The sequence below is a fragment of the Impatiens glandulifera genome, chromosome 1 (assembly GCF_907164915.1).
Source record: "Impatiens glandulifera chromosome 1, dImpGla2.1, whole genome shotgun sequence".
In the NCBI taxonomy this organism is placed as follows: Eukaryota; Viridiplantae; Streptophyta; class Magnoliopsida; order Ericales; family Balsaminaceae; genus Impatiens; species Impatiens glandulifera.
In genome coordinates, this window is record NC_061862.1 from 48293974 (window position 1) to 48313647 (window position 19674).

General features: G+C 29.1%; 1 protein-coding gene and 1 pseudogene across 1 annotated transcript; one reads left to right on the forward strand and one right to left on the reverse strand.

Moving 5' to 3' along the window:
* Nucleotides 1-708: 708 nt before the first annotated feature.
* Nucleotides 709-1404, forward strand: LOC124927096 (annotated as a pseudogene).
* A 1420-nt stretch (nt 1405-2824) lies between these two features.
* On the reverse strand, nt 2825-12245 carry LOC124911526 (uncharacterized protein At5g08430-like). The gene is made up of 9 exons (XM_047452056.1): nt 11934-12245; nt 11221-11300; nt 10452-10639; nt 4441-5389; nt 4196-4308; nt 3868-3927; nt 3629-3679; nt 3476-3546; nt 2825-3292 (listed from the first exon to the last, which is right to left on the reverse strand). The coding sequence occupies exons 1-9, from the start codon at nt 12053-12055 to the stop codon at nt 3133-3135; spliced, it is 1794 nt and encodes a 597-aa protein (XP_047308012.1). The 5' UTR covers nt 12056-12245; the 3' UTR covers nt 2825-3132.
* Between the last annotated feature and the right edge of the window lie 7429 nt (nt 12246-19674).

The window sequence follows — 19674 nt, forward strand, 5'->3', positions numbered from 1 at the left end:
ATGTTATTGTACCCTAAATAACTCATCTTGTGTTTTATAATTTGTTGCATCTTTTCAGTTATGTTCTGGATCTTCCTTTTGTTACCTTTTTGAGCATTATGCGGAAATTTGTTATTAGTCTTAGCTTCGAAAGCCATTGCTAGTCGACTTCATACTGTTTTATTTTGAGATCTTCTGGTGGTGTAATCTTCGTTGAAAGCAGTATTTTAAAAGCATATTGCAGTTAATCAGCTTCTAGATTAGTGGTGGTTATTAGTAGAAGGAAACTTGGAAGGAAACTTTTCAACTGAAGAGGCTACTGTTGTTATTAATATAGCTTCAAAATGTTTGCAGTATGAACCAAGAGAACACAAGAGACCTGGTTGCTACCCTTGCCCCATTGCAGAATAAACCTGATGTGAGTCCATTGTCTTTCTTTCACTCTAGTTTATAATTTGTAACAATTAATACAATTATATCAATTCCTCCTCCATTCCATTAATACAATTATATCGATTCCAATTCTACAGTAGTTGGAACTAAGGTCTTCAAAGAATAATTCTTGACTGTAATGCAAATTCATTTATTTAATTCATTTTGCAGTTGAAAGTGTCATATTCACACTAATTATAAGTTCATTTTGAAACACTTTATGATCTGTATCCAGATTGGGATGAGAAGTCTTTTATATATTGATGATACGTTGTTTCATCAGATTCAATCTTATTGATGCTTGGTATCCCTAAACATGAAGAGGCACCAGCCACCCCTCAACATCCTCTTTCACCAATGGGCGATGTCTGTCATAGAATGGACCTCACAGCCATCCATCAAATCTTGGTAACAACTCACTATAAAGACGACGAATGAACTAATGAGGTATTCTTTTTTGCTAATGCCATTTTGGTGCAAACACAAACGCTTATTTGTTTATTTGATTTGTTCCAGCTTTCTTTTCAACAATGGACACAACAGATAAAAGACACGCTGGATGCAAGGAAGCGTGGTGACTTGGCATTCCGTGATAAGGATTTTAGAACTGCTATAGATTGTTATTCTCAGGTATATAAAAATAAAAAATTTTGGTATGTAATATATGTATGTTTGGTTGTTTATAATTTGATTATGGTTATAAAAATGTTGCAGTTCATAGATGTGGGAACGATGATTTCCCCAACTGTATATGGAAGACGAAGTCTATGTTATCTTATGTGCGAGCAACCTGATGCAGCTCTCCGAGATGCCATGCAAGCTCAGTGTGTCCTCCCCGATTGGTCGACTGCTTTTTACATGCAGGCGGTTGCCCTTGCGAAGCTGGACATGCACAAAGATGCAGCCGATATGCTTAACGAAGCTGCTGCCCTAGAAGATAAGAAGCACAAAGGAGGAGGAACTGGCGGATGGCATTTTTTCTATTTTATTTGATTCCTCTTCTTGTTAATGTTATTGTTGTTGTTGGCTTTGACAGAACAATTGTTGTGTTTATATATATATATATATATATGTGCAAATGTATTGTTGTAGGGTGACATGCAATTCTTACAGAAAAATCATAGAAAGAGGAATTAGGAAACATAAAGTTCATATTTGCCATCAATAAAGAGGCTCATGAACTCTTCACCATCAAAAGTTTATTTCTCTATGAGAAGTTGAGCAAGCTTATGGAGAATGTCAATTTGGCTTGTGATTATTTGTGTTGCTCTCGAGTATGCTTTATCCACCAGCTCCTTCACTTCTGCATCCACAACATCTGCTGTCGCCATCGAATAATCTTTCTGTGAAGACATCTGCAATCACAAACACAACACAACACAGACTAACTCTGTTACTACACATAACATTTTCATCAAATCAATGGATTTCGAATTTTTGATCAACACATGTTGATCAAGAAGGGATTTCCACCGCCTCCACCAATGGCAATCTGGCCGATCTTCTTACTGAACCCAAACCGCTCCACCATTTGTCTAGCCACTCGCGATACTTACATAAAGTCATTTGATGCTCCTGTTGTTACGTTGTCTGGGGTGCGTTACGCAAATGCGTTACGCACCCGGATTCTGCCGCAACGGTGACATTCACCTACTCAATCCCTAATCACTAAACCCTAACAAACAATGCGTCGAAAGAGAGAAATAAAGGAAGGAGGAAGAATACAGTTTACAGATTATGAATATATAATGAATCTGAAATGCAAAAAGCTACAAAATGATCCATTTGTGATAACCTGTAATCTGAAGGATAGCAGCGAACATCTCCTTCGTTGGGATTCCGCCGTCTTCGTCGGGATCTTCGTCGGGGATCGTCGTCGGGGGTGGTCTTTTTAGAGAGAAGGAGGAGAATGAGAAGTGAAGAAAGAGAAAAGAAAGAAAGAAATGGGAAGAACTGGATTTTTTTTTATTATATAGTAAGGGCATTGTGGACTTTTCACAATGCCCTCGGGTGCGTCACGCAACCGGAGGGTGCGTGACGCAATAGGGGTATTTTTGGCAGAAAATTTTTTAGGGGTCACCAGCGCTATAAAAATTATCCGCCCGCACCAAACATAATTAACCCCTTTTTGGGGTCATTTCCTCAAATTCCCCTATCATAAGAGGTTGATACATTACGAAAAAAATATAAGAATTATTTATTTTAACTTTATAAATGTGAATTTTATTTTAGCAATATTTTTCCTATTTTTGTTCTCTATTAAATATCATATATTTTATTTTAAAATATATATATTTTATCATATATTCCAACCTTTTTAAATTTTTTTTATAAAAAAAAAACACTTATTCAAAAAAAATATATTCAAGCAACTATCTAAAGAAGTGAGAGACACAATGAATAAAAGCTTAATTTTCATGATGTTTCTATCTCCCTGCATGAAAATATTAAAACCCATTGTCGATGGCATAATGTGTTGGTTTTCTTATGAAAGGAAAAACAAGCACAAAAAGAGTATCAGCGTACAGAAAAGGCCATATATACCTAGAATGTTTTTCAGAAGGGACCATGTTAAACCACATGTTCTCTTCGACCTAGGTAATGAAGTACCCAAAATCCAATAAGAGAAATGTTTTTCAGCCAAAAGATGCGCATTACCCCATTACCCCCCATCGATCATCCTTATTTGTTCCACCTTTTCACCACTTCCAGTCTTAGCTTTCAATCAATATAGATAAGTTCATCAGCTTGCCCTTTAAGGGTGGGAGGTTCCATATCGATCTCTGCTGGAGCAGCAACCACCTGAGGAACCATCTCTATCATTTTAGCCCTTTCTTCTGGTGATTTAAGCAGCTCTCTCCTCCTTAGGTGTATAAACAATGTAAATCACTAGGCAGGTTAAGGATAGCATTTCCAGATGAAAAAATAATTTATGCAAAGCATGAGAAATTGCCCAACTCTTAATCAAAATGACATCCTATTTGCAGACCGTTTCAAGGGTCAATTTAGTTTTAATCCATGAAAAACTGCAATGAAAAGCTACGAGAACAATTAGAAAGGATATTCTTCTCTCCACCCTTTCTCATTGCATGTATGAATTTTATTTACCAAAGATCCTAATTCCTTGTCAATTGCCTGAAACATTTTCCAATACAAATAGAATATTAGCTATATAAGTACTCCTTCACAAAATAGAAGCTTTTATGAAAACACATACATGATTTGTGATATCCACATGCAAAGATTTGGCCTTCAGTTCAAGGTCCACCTAACACAGTAAACGACATTAGGTTCAAATATAAAGAACACATTTTTAGATACAATTGACAAATAAGTGAAGGTATATGTCTAACTCGCCCATGTAGGAAGTCAAAAGCTTCCAAATAAAAGTATGCCAATAAAAATCACATTATATAACATACACAGCATGTTTTAAAAACAGATGAGATTACTTACTACAGTTGGCCTGGGGATTAAACGGTCCTCAACTCTCTTCCTCAAGTCATCCAGTTCTTCCTAAAAGAAGCAAAATATCATTTCACAGCAAAAAATACTCATAAAAAAACCCATTGAATTCTGTCCCCACATCAAACTCTTTCCAGAACTAGATACCAGAGACAGTAGGCTGGTTGAAGCTCATATTTCTTCATTAAGAAGTTCATGATTTGCAACTTCCTTTAGTTACTTGCACTTTCCTCTTAACCAAAAGAACAAAAAAAACACCAAAGGGTAGAATGGAACGGGAGGAAGATAAGCAACAAGAAGTCTATTAAATTATGATTACCTCTGTGAATATAACATCTAAAATTTTCTCTATGTCTAAGTCAATGTTTATTATCCCAGTTGAAGCTTGTAGGGTAACCTTCATCTCATCATTCTGCAAAATCCGCTTCACGCCTGGCAAAGTATGATGTAGATTAACAATAGTTCCAACAAGTGGATCCAATGAAAACATAAAAAATGGTGAAAAAACAGAAAAACTGATGTAGTTTATTAATGTGGATGCATGAAATATGTACAAATAAACACCTCTTATTAGCACGAGTTGACATCTGTTTTTCTGCAAGTAGTCCAATGGGTCTGATCTGATTTTCACAAAGCAGCCTATTACTTTGGAATCAAAATCCTCAGGCAAGTGGTTATCCAACAATTGTTTCACTAGACTCTTCATCAGGAAGGCAATTTTGATGTTTTCTTCGACAATGGATGCAAATTGGCTTTTTGGCGCCTCCTGCACTTTCTCAATTTCAGCAGCTTCCTTAATTGTAGGCGATTTTCTTTTCTTTTTAGTCGACACCAACAATTCTCTGTCATCTTCATCCGAAAAATTCGACAATAGTTCATCGTTGGTTACTTCAATGTTTTCAATAAAATGGGGTTCAAGGTAGTCGTGTAGTTTGTTTCTGTTGAATGTTTTCTTCTGAAACAGAGATTCTAATTTCGCATCACAAATAATCTTCCTTTTCTGCACCGGATCAAATAGGTTGTTCCCAGTGATGTATCGGCCAACAATAGAGGCCACCTCATACTGTGATAATCTCTCATTTGTCTGTTTACCAATAGATTTAAGGAATTGTATGAGAGCTTCAGATCCCCAAGCAACAAACTTCTGTTTTGATTTGGCCATTTTGGTTTTGTTTGTAGACGATTCAACTTTGGATCTCTTCTTGACTTGTTTGGGATTTTCATCTTCAGTATCATCTTCAGTATCATCTTCAGTATAGGAGTCAACTTTGGATCCCTTCTTGACTTGTTTGGGCTTTTCATCTTCAATATCATCTTCAGAGTTTGACATTGTATCGCTTTCTGAACTTTCAGACTCAGAAGATGCAGAAGTAAATTTTTTGTTCCAATTTTTGAGAAAAATATTTGCAGATTGAAGATCACCCGATGTCAAATTCTCCTCCTTCTTAATTATAAACCAGTATTCCAAGAATAGGCACTCAAATGTGTCTCTATTACTGAAATCTACAAATTCCTGCATAACAAAAGCAAAAGTTAAAATTGAAGTGAAAGCCCAAACACTATGAAAACATGTACCGAAAACAATCGTGAATAGTTACAAAAATTAGGAAACACCTTGTCTGCAATTATTAATAGTAGATTTAGTAGACTGATTACTAAAATATGCCCCTAAAATATTTCTGACAATTTTGATATGTGCCCATAATGTCAACCCATTCTAATATATACCCTTTAACTTGCAATAATCAAGCAAATCATCTAATTTGATCAACATTTAAGTAAACAGGAAATTTTCAGTCAAACCTACACACACAAGATAATTTTCTCTTTACTCGCTTCATTACTTTCCTTGTCCAAACCAATGTACTCTAGTGTAGAAAATATCAATCTAAGCTTATTAACTGTTTCCCTAACTTTTATTTTACAAAGCTTCAAGAAGCAAATTTAATCTTTACTCACTTCATTAATTATGTGAAAATCCACCAAGAATAGTATATTAAAAAAATTTTGGGAAGTAATATACCATTAACTCAATGTTGAATGAGTGTCAAATAGCTATATAAAAGTGGTCATCAGTATATTTAAAAGAAAAGCCTAAGATTCTATTGAAAGATATTGTTCAGAGTTAAACTAGTAGCACTTTTTGTCCATAATTGAAATATACAACTGTCATAACCAATCAGAATTTCTGTTGAACCTTAAAGAAGCCAATGAAAACAAGCAGAATGCTTCAATAACTAATAACTAGTCCAACTATAGAGAATAAAATCCTAGGTAACAATTAACTACAATCAAATACATGCTAGTTTTTCCAGATTTTATATCTGAAAAACTATCGATATAGTAATTGTTATTCGTTGGCGACTCTTCCCCAACGAATAAGATTCAGAAAATGCTTGTCTGAAGGCAAGGTGCACAAAGGTTAAAAAAGGGAGAGAAAAATTACAAATAGGTAGATGTAAGTCTTGATCAAGTCCAAATACTCTCACCCTGAGCAAATTCCTCCTTATTTAATTGATGAAACATGCTGAGAAATAAATTCTCCATCATTTTGTAATAGATCTAAGATTTACAAATAAATAATACCGAAGAAACAAGATAATATAGATATGAATTGAATAGTCTAATCCCAGATATGAGAGACAGTCTTATGTTTACAAACATTAAATATTCGCCGCCGCTATCATAAACCCTATATATTACTCGTTTATAATAAAGTTATAACAAACCAACTAGCTACTAATGAACTAAGCCCGGCCCATTATATCAGACCGATCCTCGGTATCTATTACATTACTCCGCCCATCAGGACTTCTTCGACCTCAAAGAAGTGGAGTGGCATTATAGTAGTCCACCAAGTTTGACTCCCCATTTGTTCCATTTGAAAATCTCAAGTGTCAACCATGAATTGTAATATCGCCCATTTGTTGAGCAAATATAGGTCCACCACAATTCCGCATCATACTATATTTCCTTTTTATTTATGTCAGCTCATTCCTTGAGAGTTGAGACCTATACCAATAAGTAAGCTCAATTTTTAGTATGCAACCCAATAAGATAATTAATCTCTTTTTTTACACAGCCACCTCTTAATCCTAGTTTCTAAGAGACATAAGAGTTTTGCTGCCCTATTGCTTTTAAATTGAGCAATCTGATATATTTTTCTCCATTTCAAGTGAGAAACTCCTCTCTCTTCAAATGAGACAACTTCAATCAAATAATCTTTTCTTCTATTTCTTTATATACTCTTGCTTGAGTCTCTTGCATTTTTTCTTCTCTTCCTTGTAACTTTTCTTTTGAATCTAGGAGGCTAACAATGACCCCACAGTAATGACACCCACTTCAGAGAATCGAACCCGTGACCTTTGGTCTCTTAGGAACCACTCTTCCTTACAACTTAACTTTAATGATTGAAATAAAGCCACGAAAAACTAACCTTGTTGGTCAAAGTTGCTTTGTCACTCTTTTCGGTCAGTTAGATATTTGGAGTGTTAGAATTGCATAGGCTAACAACATAGGATTAGACTTTCCATATTTTTTTCCTTTTGAAGTTAGCACACCATAACTTTCAATCTATTGGATGAAGATAATAGATCTAATAAAATAGACTATTATTCTCATTTGCTTTATTATATGATTAAACCAAAACTTATTTTGATGTTGGTCATCTAGTATTATCAATTACATCTTGTGATGATGCTTAACTTGGAAGATTTAGCCGCAAAAAAGAGGTGAATATTCCCAGCTTCCTTAGTGGTCTTGAGTTCGAGCCCGTCAAGCGGCAAGTTCCGCTCGCCTGGTTAATTGGTTAAGTGGGTTTGCAGGCTATTTGTTTAACCCGCAGGGATTAGTCGCACTTCAAAAGAGAAGCAAAACCCAGCGTTCTCAAAAAAAAAAAACTTTGAAGATATTTATACAGATATTCAATGACTTTTTGTAACATTTGAGTCAAATAAGGAGGTTTGGAGAGAGTTCTTCTTTCATGTGCTTCATTCATCTCTCCTCCCAAAATACTGAATAGGTTACAACAAGTCCTCTATTCCAGAGGCATGACTCTAACCCAATCATACATTGATAATACTTTCCTACCTTTCTCATTATTGTCATTTTTTTCTATCGGCAACACCAAGATTGTTTGATTATCATCCCTTGAATAACTATTTTATTGAAGATATTGTAATGTTGAAACTGAAACTTTGATATTCAAATAATACTATTCAACATCAAATCATGATTTCGGCAATACAGATTGAGTTGATTCCATCTTACACCACAAATAGTTTTCTAAATAGTTTACTTCCAAAAATGGCAAGTGCAGCGAAATCGGATGAATATTTGGTACTTGCTAAATCTACCTTCTACTACTCTTGATTTCGGTTTATCAAAAACTTAGATTTTGCGGTTTGGACAATGAAAGGTGAGAAGGTACAATGTTTAGTGTATAACCTTTTATGTACTCCATTAAGTTCCTCTTTGTCTCATCTAGAACTTCTTACGACAATGGTGGAACCGCCTCATCTGAAACTCCTTCCGGTAATGTTGCAACTGTTTCTTGTTCATTGTTGACAACTTTGTTTGATTTTTCGATGACTTCATCGAAAATAGGTATTTGAATGTCTCTTTTGTCAACATCTTTTATGCCAACCTTGAAATGTGAAGCTGATTGGCATGCTTCCTTTTCCTCTTCTTGAAGGGATCTTCTCGACCAATATCTATTTGGAGCATATTTGGAAGAGAATCAATTTCATTTGTCCTATTTTCTAACATCTGCATCATAACCGTCATTTTATAGGCATGCATCCTCCATCTTTTGTTCCTAGAAGCCACCATCTCAGTTTGTGCGGCTAACTTCTAATTTTGTGCGGACACTTTAATTGTTAACACGTCAATTGCCATCTTGATTGAATGAAACTCTGAATTCATAATAATTGGACAGTAATGAAGAACGATCCCTTGAACAAACAATCAATGATTATCAACAGTCTAAACTTTTATGCTTGAATTTCCACAGGCAGAGACTAGTACCAATGTAACAAATCTTCTAGTAGCTCTAGTACCAATGTAACAGATCTAGGATTTACAGAGAAATAATACAAAGAAACAAGAGAATATAGATGAGAATTGAATAGCCTAAGTCAAGAGATGAGAAAGTCTTTTTTCTTTCAACATTAAATATCATAAACCCTAACCATTACAATATTTATAATAAAGCTATAATAAACCAACTAACTACTAATAGGCTAAGCCCGACCTATCCTCTGTATCTGTTACACATTTCTTTCCCTATACTCTTCCCACATAATATCCTTATGTTAATTTTTTTCATATCGTCCCCCAAATGTTGAGGGGACGAACTTCAATTCAGGATTGATGGTCATCCACAAAAAATCACAAGCCAATACTTTGAGTACAAAAGTCTATGACTGATTAGAGGTGAAAAAGAAGATACTATTTCTGATTATTCAAAACATCATCGACTTATATCCACTGGTTGAGGCATGACTCACTGAAAGTTGAAAGTGATTTGGAGTAGAGACCAAGTATCTGAAGCTAGTGCACAATGAAGCAGGATGTGGTTAGTTAACTCCTCATTTAAGCAACATTTGTTAGCCAAGTAGAAACCCTTCCTTTTGAGTTTGTCAAGGATGAGATCTTCTACGTGAATGGCCTCCGAAGTGAACAACGTGATCTTTGAGGGGATCTTGAGTCTTGACATTCCAAACTTCCTAATTATCTAATTCTTTTTTTGGAGGTAAATATCTAATACTTGTTTTAAATGGTCCGGTTTCAAAGAATTAGAAACTAAATACTGCTGAGCTAAATTGAGTCTTCCAGGTAATTATGCAAATTAACCAAACAAGTGCCATCACGTGGTTGGCCCTTTGAAATTCTAATCTCTATTTTGAATCACAATTATACTAATCTAATTAAGTTAATCTTATGGACACATGTCCTCATAGATTGGTCCTTCCAAGTCCTAATATATGTCTAGTATAAAATGTAACATTATAAAGACAGATCTAGTTGTTTATACCAGGTCGAATGCTAGACCAATTCCTGGATTATTCTTTTATGCTAGACCAATTAGTTAAATTTGAAATGAATTACAAACTTAAAATCCATATAAACTAACACTAGAGTTCACATGTTGAATTTAAGGATGAACAGTGCACTGTAGCACATTGTTCATTGTCATACCACATGAATAAATTTAATTAAAATCCATATAAACTAACACTAGAGTTCACATGTAGCATTTAATTGCACCTTAGAGTGTTTCTTTAATAGGAAACTGAAACTAAGTAGCAAATTCATAATTAAATGGTAACCCATGTTATCCAATAGGTTGTCTTCATGTATTGGCTCTCAATTTTAAAGAAAACTTTTCCAAAATACTACAGTTAAAAGGCATAATTCACATTCATAGCTTCACTTGAAACATAACATGATTCTTCACAAAAAGAAGACATTCACGCAAAAAGAAAAACATAGAACAGGATAAAGATATTCATATTATTCTAGAGAAAATACTGTTTCTATTAATATCATTGGTTTCCAAAAAAATCCAAGCATACCCCATCAGAGTCTTCGGTTCCGTTTGCCTCTCCAAGTAGTGCAAGCTTCAGACAGTTATGGCAGAACCCTTTGGTGTCTCTAACACGTGCAAACTCAATACTATTGGCACAATGCTGGCACAGAGCATTTGGACAGCAAAAGCAATGATACTTTGAGGACTTATCACAATTGAAACAAGAATGCCATCCTGTAATAGACAATGAAAATCATGTAGCATGGCATTAGTGAACTACTGAAGTACATGAACATACAAGGAATGGTGTCAATTTCAGATTGTTTATATATGACAATCTATCTGTGCACGACTCGTCCTATTGAAGTAAAGTTATTTCAGTTTTAAGACTAAAACGCAAGCCTAATTAAATTTCAGAATTTGTAAAACATTAAATGTAGAGATGCAACTATGAAGTTATTGTTTCTGCTGAGATTCCTGATATATAAGATCTTTGAACAAAGGACACCAGGAGATTTTGATCATTTGACGTCAAAAGGTACCCAAATCAATTTAATTAATACCAGTAAAGGTTTCAAAACCAGTAATGATAACTTTCAAATCAATTGCAATAATGGATGCATAATAAAAAGTTTCTCACTTGTCGAAATAAAAAAGGAAAAAAGTTGAAGTTCCATAATCGAAACTGCAACACCAACTATGGGAAATTGTCACATGCTAATTTCATTACATGACTTTCTTTCCTGAAAAAAGAAGGATGTTTTTTCAAATCAAAAGGAAAGAAAAAGATGTTGTAATATAATTTGATTACTTACCACAAGTCCATTTGCTTTTACTATCCAAAAAAGAGTCCTCCTTCTCCACACACTCAGGATGATAAGCTTTTAGACACCCTCTGCAACCAATAAACCAAATTAAAATCATGTTTTGCCCTTTCACCACTCAAGCTTCCAAAACTAACAAACAAAGTCTTGTTCAATGTATGGAAACTTCATCATAGTCAATTTAATGAAAAACTAGGGGAATCATGTCATGTTATAAATATATATACCAATACAGCCAAATACCCAATAAAACTCGACAATGAAACAATAGATATAAGTGAATCTCTACTGTTATATTGTTTAAAGTGACTTAATTGATGTTCTTTTGCTTCTTATCTTAGTTAACTCCCACATGAAACAAATTGAAATCCAACTCCAATTTCACCTAAAAAGAGTCCTCTTGTGATTTTTTACTTCTAAATATTTGATATTCCCCTCTTATCTCCTCACAATCATTCACAGTTATGTATGCATCACTTTACTAACCACAAACTTCAGTGATTCAAAACATTAAGTTGTAAAATGTGTCTAGATATTCCATGCAAAACATATCTCACACCCCTTCCCCCTGAAAGGGAGAAACACAAATCATACAACAGAAAAAACACGATCGATTACTGTCATGAATGTCACATTGTACTCATAATCGACGAATAAACGAAAATAAAATGTAAAAAATCGAGACTATGGCTTAATCTTCTTACTTGTAGTCGCAAACACGTAACGAACCACCATCTTTACAAACAAAACACCAGTCTTCTGCAATTTCTTCCTTACTAATCTCCTGATTCTTCTTCTTCCTCTCATCCAATGTGTTCCTCTTCATCCTCACCACGGAATCACTGAACCTTCAATCCCAAACTGAACCTACCCGTAAAAACGTTTCCTGCGCCAACTTCGTCTACTATAAGAGAACCCCCACTACAAATCTCTGTTTGAAAGTATGATTTTCAAGTGAGATTAAGAGTTGAAGAAGATGATCGTGTAGAATTATAATGGTAAGGAAGAGAGTGAGAGTATGTTGAAACAGAGAGAAAGAAGAATACATAAAGAAGCCCCAATAGTGGGACTTGTTGTCATTCTTAGGACTCGTTTGATTTAAAAAACATGGATTATTTCAGAACATGACGTGTAATGCTAATTTTTTTTAATTTTAAAAAAAAAAAAACATGAATTATTTCGTACAGAAATTTCTAGACATGTAAAATATTTAATTGTATACGAAACTATATCTCTGGCAATCTATCTAACTGTACTAAATATAGTACACCAAATTTAATATTAAAAAGTCTGGTTTGGTTTCAATTATATAGGTTCAATATTGAATAACTCATTATTATTTAATCATATTTATTCATCATTTAATTTTAAAAACATTATGTATTTATATTTTACTTTAAATAACTCACTTTTAAATCCTATAATCCATAAACCAACATGTTATCAAAACATTTTTATTATTTTAAAATTATATATATTGATAATATTATTTTATTCTAAGTTTTTATTCTTTGGTCTTTAAAACAGTGATTATTTTAAAAGTAATGATTTTGGTGAAGATTATTTTTATAAAATAAAAACTTAATATATATTGATAAAATAAAAAATATCAAATTTAAAATATCAAATATTTTAATTAATAAATTAAATAACTTGATAGAAAAAATATATAAAAAGATATTTTTAAAATTGAATTATTTAAATAATTCAGATATATATATATCAAATAGAATTATTTAAAGTATCACTTATTTATAAATTATGATTTTTTTAAATTTTAAGATAGATTTGACAAGAAAAAGAAAAATTATAAGGGTGAAGAAAATAGAAAGAAAATTTTTTATTTTGTCAGAATTAGATTATACCCAAATTTTCTGTTTTAATCATTTTTTTCTTTTTTATTGAGAAAAAATAAATGGTGAAAAACAACCCAAGTAATCACGTATCGTCTTTTTATATATATGAATTTATATTTCTTTTGTATTTAAAATATTTATTGATAAATTGTGAAAATAAAAAAGAAGACAAACAGTCCTAATTAGAGAGGAAATGGAGACTGAAGAGACCCGCGTGTCTGACCGTTTTAATTTTTCATTTAAACGGTGGATTGAATAGTACACCTAGTTAGACTTATACATTTATAACTGTGCATAGATAAATTATTATTAATTTAGATAATTTATTTGAACGGTTAAAAAATAAATTAACTTCTTTTTATAAAAAAATAATTTTCTTTAAATTCAAATAAAAGTTATATTTGAAAAATTAATTAGTAAATAATATAAGATAATATTTATAAAATCAAAATATATAATTTAAATAAAAATATATATATCAAATTGTATAATAATTTACAAAAATAAAATTTATAATAAAAAAATACAACAATCATACAATTTATTGTGACTTCCTCTAAAGACAAACTAACAATAAAAGAAAATGAATGTTGAAGTAAAATAAATCGAACGAACAAATAAGAACAAATAAGATGGTGTTAGAAAAATATTTATCAAATATTTTGAATAACAGTTAAAATTAACTTTAACCAATAATTGGTAAGCAACGCTGAAAAAATTCTGATGAGGTGAAAATTGATCATTACATATATGACCAATATAGTAAAAAATTTATATAAATAATGAAATGATACATGTAAAAAGGATACATGTAAATGGTCCTCTATATGAAAAATTAAATTAACTTTTTATTAAAAACATAAAAAATAATAATTTCGAATTCGATTATTTCATACCATTTGCTGCTAGGAAAGGGACGAACTCGAAAAAAAATTATTAACGCAATCGAAGGATATAAGCAGTAAACGACACAAAGTATTATTAATATTATAAAAAATCTCATGAGACGAAAAAAATTAATTCGATCTGATTCATCGAATAAAATGTAACATCAACTCAAATTTAAATAATATATAAAAAAAAATAAAACATCTTTCCTATGCTAAAAAAAATATCATACTAAAATTCACCTTCACTAAAAAAAAAAAAAATTTTCCTGGAGGAAAAAATTAATGTGTGATTGCTCTAGTTTAATTTTTTTATTAATAATTTAAAATTATAATTATATAAATAATTGGGTAGGAAAATTAATATATATCTCTACAATTTTCTATTATTAAATATTTTATATTTTAATTAAATAATATATAATGTCACAACTTTAAATATTATATATATATATATATATATTATGTAAATTATATAATTTTAAAAATATTTATTAAGTTATAATTTAGACATTATAATATATATATATATATAATTGTTTAATATAATAATTATAAAATTATAAATTAATACAAATTTAAATATGATAAACATGTAAATAAATGATACATTATTAATTTTAAATTACATATATTTCAAATTAAAAAAAGCACATATAAATCATAAATATAATTTTTAATTATATAATTTCACATATATTATTTTTTTTCTAGTTATTAATCTTTTAAATTATAAATTAATGAATATTTTTTAAAATTATATATATTAAAAATTATAATTTTAATAACTAATAATAAAATAACTGAAAAATAATTAATAGTGAAATAATTTTAAAAAAAACTAATTAATAAGAAAGTATAATAAAATAAATTAAAAATAATAATTACTATATCATTTTTTAATAAATCTATATAGCCTCGATGAGTCTCCATTCAAAAGCTATAGCTGGAAAGCGACACAAGCTAACTATTGGGTTTTGTTGACACAAGCTAAATAAATTTGTAACAAGTTCTTCAATTTTACTAGGAACCAAAAAAAAAATGTGACTCTTGATTTTCTTCAAAATTAGTGTAAAATTCTCTTAGACTTTAACCATAGCAATGCTTTCGTTTACATAGGCATGGCATTTTAGCCCCGACGGGTGGGGTACCCGAAGGAACCGAACCGATTCGGGTAATTTTGTAGTTTTTCGGTTCTGGGTAATTTCGGGTCGGAACCGATCGGTTTCGGTTTGGTCCGGTTCAATTCGGGTACCAGAAAGAAATTTCAATAAATTGTTTTTCTGGTTCTCTTCCGTTCATGTTGGCGTCATTCCGACTTAGCATTAGATTCTCTCTTTTATATTTTCGCTGCCCTCCGTTTACATAATTTCATTCTTACATGTTGTGTTATACTTAATTTAGGATGAATACAACTATGAGAGAGAGTAATAGATGAGGAAGAAGATGAATCTAACTATGGCGGCAGAAAAACTGAAAATAAGAGAGAAAGAGACAGGAAGAAGATGAATGTTAAGTTAGAGAAAATGAAAGATTTTTTTATTAGACCGTTTACTTTATTTAATATAATATTTATAATTGTTTTTATTAAATAAAATTTTAAAGCTTAAAGCACATTAATTATTATTTTTAACTATTTCTTTTAATCGTATCATCTAATATTTTAAAATATTAAAATTTGGTTTAATTTCATTCAAATTAAAAATATATTAAAAATAAGTCTTAAATAATTACTGAAATAAGTAAAATATTTAAATAAGTAACACAGAAAATTAATTAAATAAGTGAAACAGAAATTATTTTAAAAAATTTGGTCTAGTTCGGATCCGGTTCGGGTCCGGGTACCCATCGGTTCCGAACTGATTTTTCGGGTATTTTAAATACCCGTTTATTTCGGAGCAAAATCGGGTCCGGTTCGGTTCGGGTCCGGGTCGGGTCCCCCGAAACCCGAAAATTTGCCATGCCTACGTTTACATCTTTATGCCTTGCTTTTAGATCTTTAAACTTTGTTTTCACTTTATAGGTTTTGTTACTAGTCTTAAAGCTTGTTTTTTAGTCTCCAGTACCCTTTAGACTTCAGTTCTACTTATTAAGCTTTGTCTAAGACTATCTTTTACTCATAAAAAATGGTTGAAGCATTGCACCAATAGCTATTTGGGCGCCGAAATAGCTATCGATGATGATGAGAACATGACGAATTGACGATGAAAGAGCGGTTAGAAGGAAAGATGCAGTTGTTTGCTCGGAATTGAATGAATATGTGCATGTATGAATCCTCCTAGTTGGAGAATATTATATTCCAAAGACATTAGAACTTGGAAGCTTAGGTTTGTTTTTCTTGCAGATATGGGATGCCTGCTAGGTAAAATATATAGATTTTAAATAGAGTTTAGGATAGTTATTGAATTATTTAGTTAAAGTTATCAAAATGTTCTTATTATTTATTTAATAATTTAAACATTATAAAGTTAATAATTAAAATAATATGATATAGAATAAATAACTTATTATTTAAAAATAATCTCAAATTACACCTGTAGAACAAACCAAAGAGAAAAATATTTGTTATAAAATTTTTGCCATCTAGAATCAACTTCAGTAAGTAAATTTCTCTCAATGTACTAAAAAAAATTGAAAAATAATAATAATAATAATAATAATAATAAAGTGACGAACCTAAATAAAATTTCAAATAATAATTATTTCTCATTATACAAACTTTATTATTAAACAAAGAAATTCAAGCTTGGCTCCATAACCAAAACTGAACAAATGATTGTTTCGCATTAACTTATTTGACATAAAAACAACCAAAAAAAATTGTTTAACCGAATATACAACCATATAAATAGTTTGTGAATGAACCATCAAACTTGACATTCTAAAAGGTTTGCTTGGAACTAAAAAAAATAAGATTTAAATTAGGGTAGTTCAAGTGAAAAAAAAATTAAAACTATAAAATTAGGAGTAACAAATTAATTTTCACTCAAAACACTTTAAAAGGTTGAAATTGATAATCAACACTTAGAAGGTCATTTCCTAAATTAAAATAAGAAATAAAAAAATAAGTCTCAATCAAAACTAGACAAGTAACATTAACTCTCTTCTCTTGTGACTGTCCTAAACTTTGTGTTAGTCACGAAAATATAAATGTGATCAAACTAAAACAGGATGTTCTAAGGTTCAAGTTTTTGTTTAGTTGTTAAAAACATAAAATAAAGATTCTAATGATTTTATTTTAGCATTATAATTTTTAAAAGCTAGGACTCACCTTCAATTTAAAGGATAATTAAGGAGAATCAAATAAACAAAATTTATGAACTGATTGATCATTTAATAGAATATTGTTGAGAGTAATTCACATTTTTTTATAAAGTAAAGCAAAGCTATATCTTATGAAAATTAAAATTAAGGTTTCAATAAATTGGAATTAATAATGCTCAATCATTCTCACTTAAACTAAAATTAAAACACTAATATTTTGTCCTAAATTTGGATGAAGGTTTTGTATATATATCTTATTGGATGGAGTACCATTAATGACCAATATTTTAAGTTCTATTATATTCTCTAATGGATACTTAATCAAATCAACTTATCAATGTTGATTTCTTAGCTTGGTTATGGTTCCATTAGGGTATTTTTCAATGTCCTAATTCTCTCTTAGTGGTAAGATTTTCAACAATTCAACAAATTAAAACATATTAAAAGTTATGTAATGACTTCCAAGAATATTGTGAGTCTGCAATGGAATTTTTTTTTATCTATTGTCTTACATTTAACTTCAATGTTTGTCAAAAGAAAAAAGTTTATGATATAACTCATCCATAACAATCTATCATTATTGATGAAATGAAAAACAGGCAAAATCAATAGCCTTATATTAGGGAATGCATGCAAATAACTCGTTATTTAAAGAAAATTGGTCAAGTACAATTTAACCTTTAAAGATTTGGTGAAAGATCTTGGAAAGTCTTTCTTTTAAAGATTAATATAATTGCCAAAAAAGAATGTTTATAATAGAGATATAAAAATGAAATGTTTATCATAATTAACTTATTCTTAAAATCATATCTATCTATCAAAATGTTCCCCTTAGAATGATAAGACAAAATCATTTCACTAATTGAGACATAGTTGATGCTCTAATTGAGAAATATATAGACCATAATTTATATATATCACTAAAACTCAATATTATTTAAAAATTAATATAATATTTTTAAAGGAAATATATTTTAATATAATATTTATTTTACTTAATCATACAAAAAATATTATTTTCAATAAATTAATTAAAATTAATAATTGTTTAATCAGAAGTATATGAATTGATATTTTTAAATAATTATAAAAACTAATTAAATTAATTAATGATTCTCAAATTAAATAAAATATAATAATGATTAAAAAGTCATTTTTAATAATAAAAAAAAACTAAACAATAATACAAATTTATTATTAAAATAAAACATAAAATATATTTTAAAATATATATTTTAAAAAATAAAAATAAATTTTCAAAATTTATAAATATGAAAGAATAAATTATTTTGATTAATATTTTTTTATATAGAAATATAATATTTTAATAAAACAAAACAAAATTATTAAAATTATTCTAATTTTTCTAAATTTATATATACAGTACTAAAAGTATAATAACTTATATTATAAAAAAAAATTATTTTTTTAATGAAGCAAAATAAATTTTTAAAAAAATAACAAAATATACATATAAATATCTAAAAAATAAAATATTTAATATAAATGAATAATAAAAAATAATATTAATTTTTTATAATTTTTATTAAAATTAAATTCAGACCTGAATAATTTTAATTTTTGTTATATATTTTAAAGGTTACGGTTTTATAAAATTTATTTTAAACTTTATTTAAGATATATAATTATAATCAAATATATATTTCTCTAAATAATTTATAATAATTTAAAAAAATAAAAATTAATTTAAGAATGTAACAAAATATTTAAAATAAAGTAATTTTAAAATTATATTAATTAAAATATATAATCTAGAACTGAAAATATTTAAAATTTGATAATCTTTCATTATTTAAATATAAAATTTAGTTTAAATATAAATAAATTAAATAAATATATCATTACAAAAGAAAATAGTAATATTAAAAAACTGATCAAATAAAATTGAAAATTTTATAATTAATAATAATAATAAATAAACTCGAATATATTAAAAAATTTAGGTTGATAACATGTTTTTATAATAATAAATATATTTAAATAAATTCAAAAATATAAAAATTAGAAATAAAAATATAAAAGAAATATGTAAATGATTAAAAGTTTTTAATGGAAAAAATATATTTATAAATTAATACATATATATATATATATATATATATATATATATATATAATAAAAATAAAATAATTATAAAAAAAACTTAATATTAAAAATTATTTATAAAAAATAATCTAAAAACATTAATACATTTTTTTTGTAAATAAAAATAAAACTATATATTAATTTATAAAATAAAGAGTAATAAAACTTAAAATTAAAAAAATATATAAATTAAAGATCAAAAAGAAGAAATTAATTATATATTAAAATTAAGAAATTACTAAAATTAAAAAAATATTTGAATAAAAAAATATTTCAAAATATATAAATGTAAAAAAAATATTAATTATTAATTAAAAAACAAATTATAATAA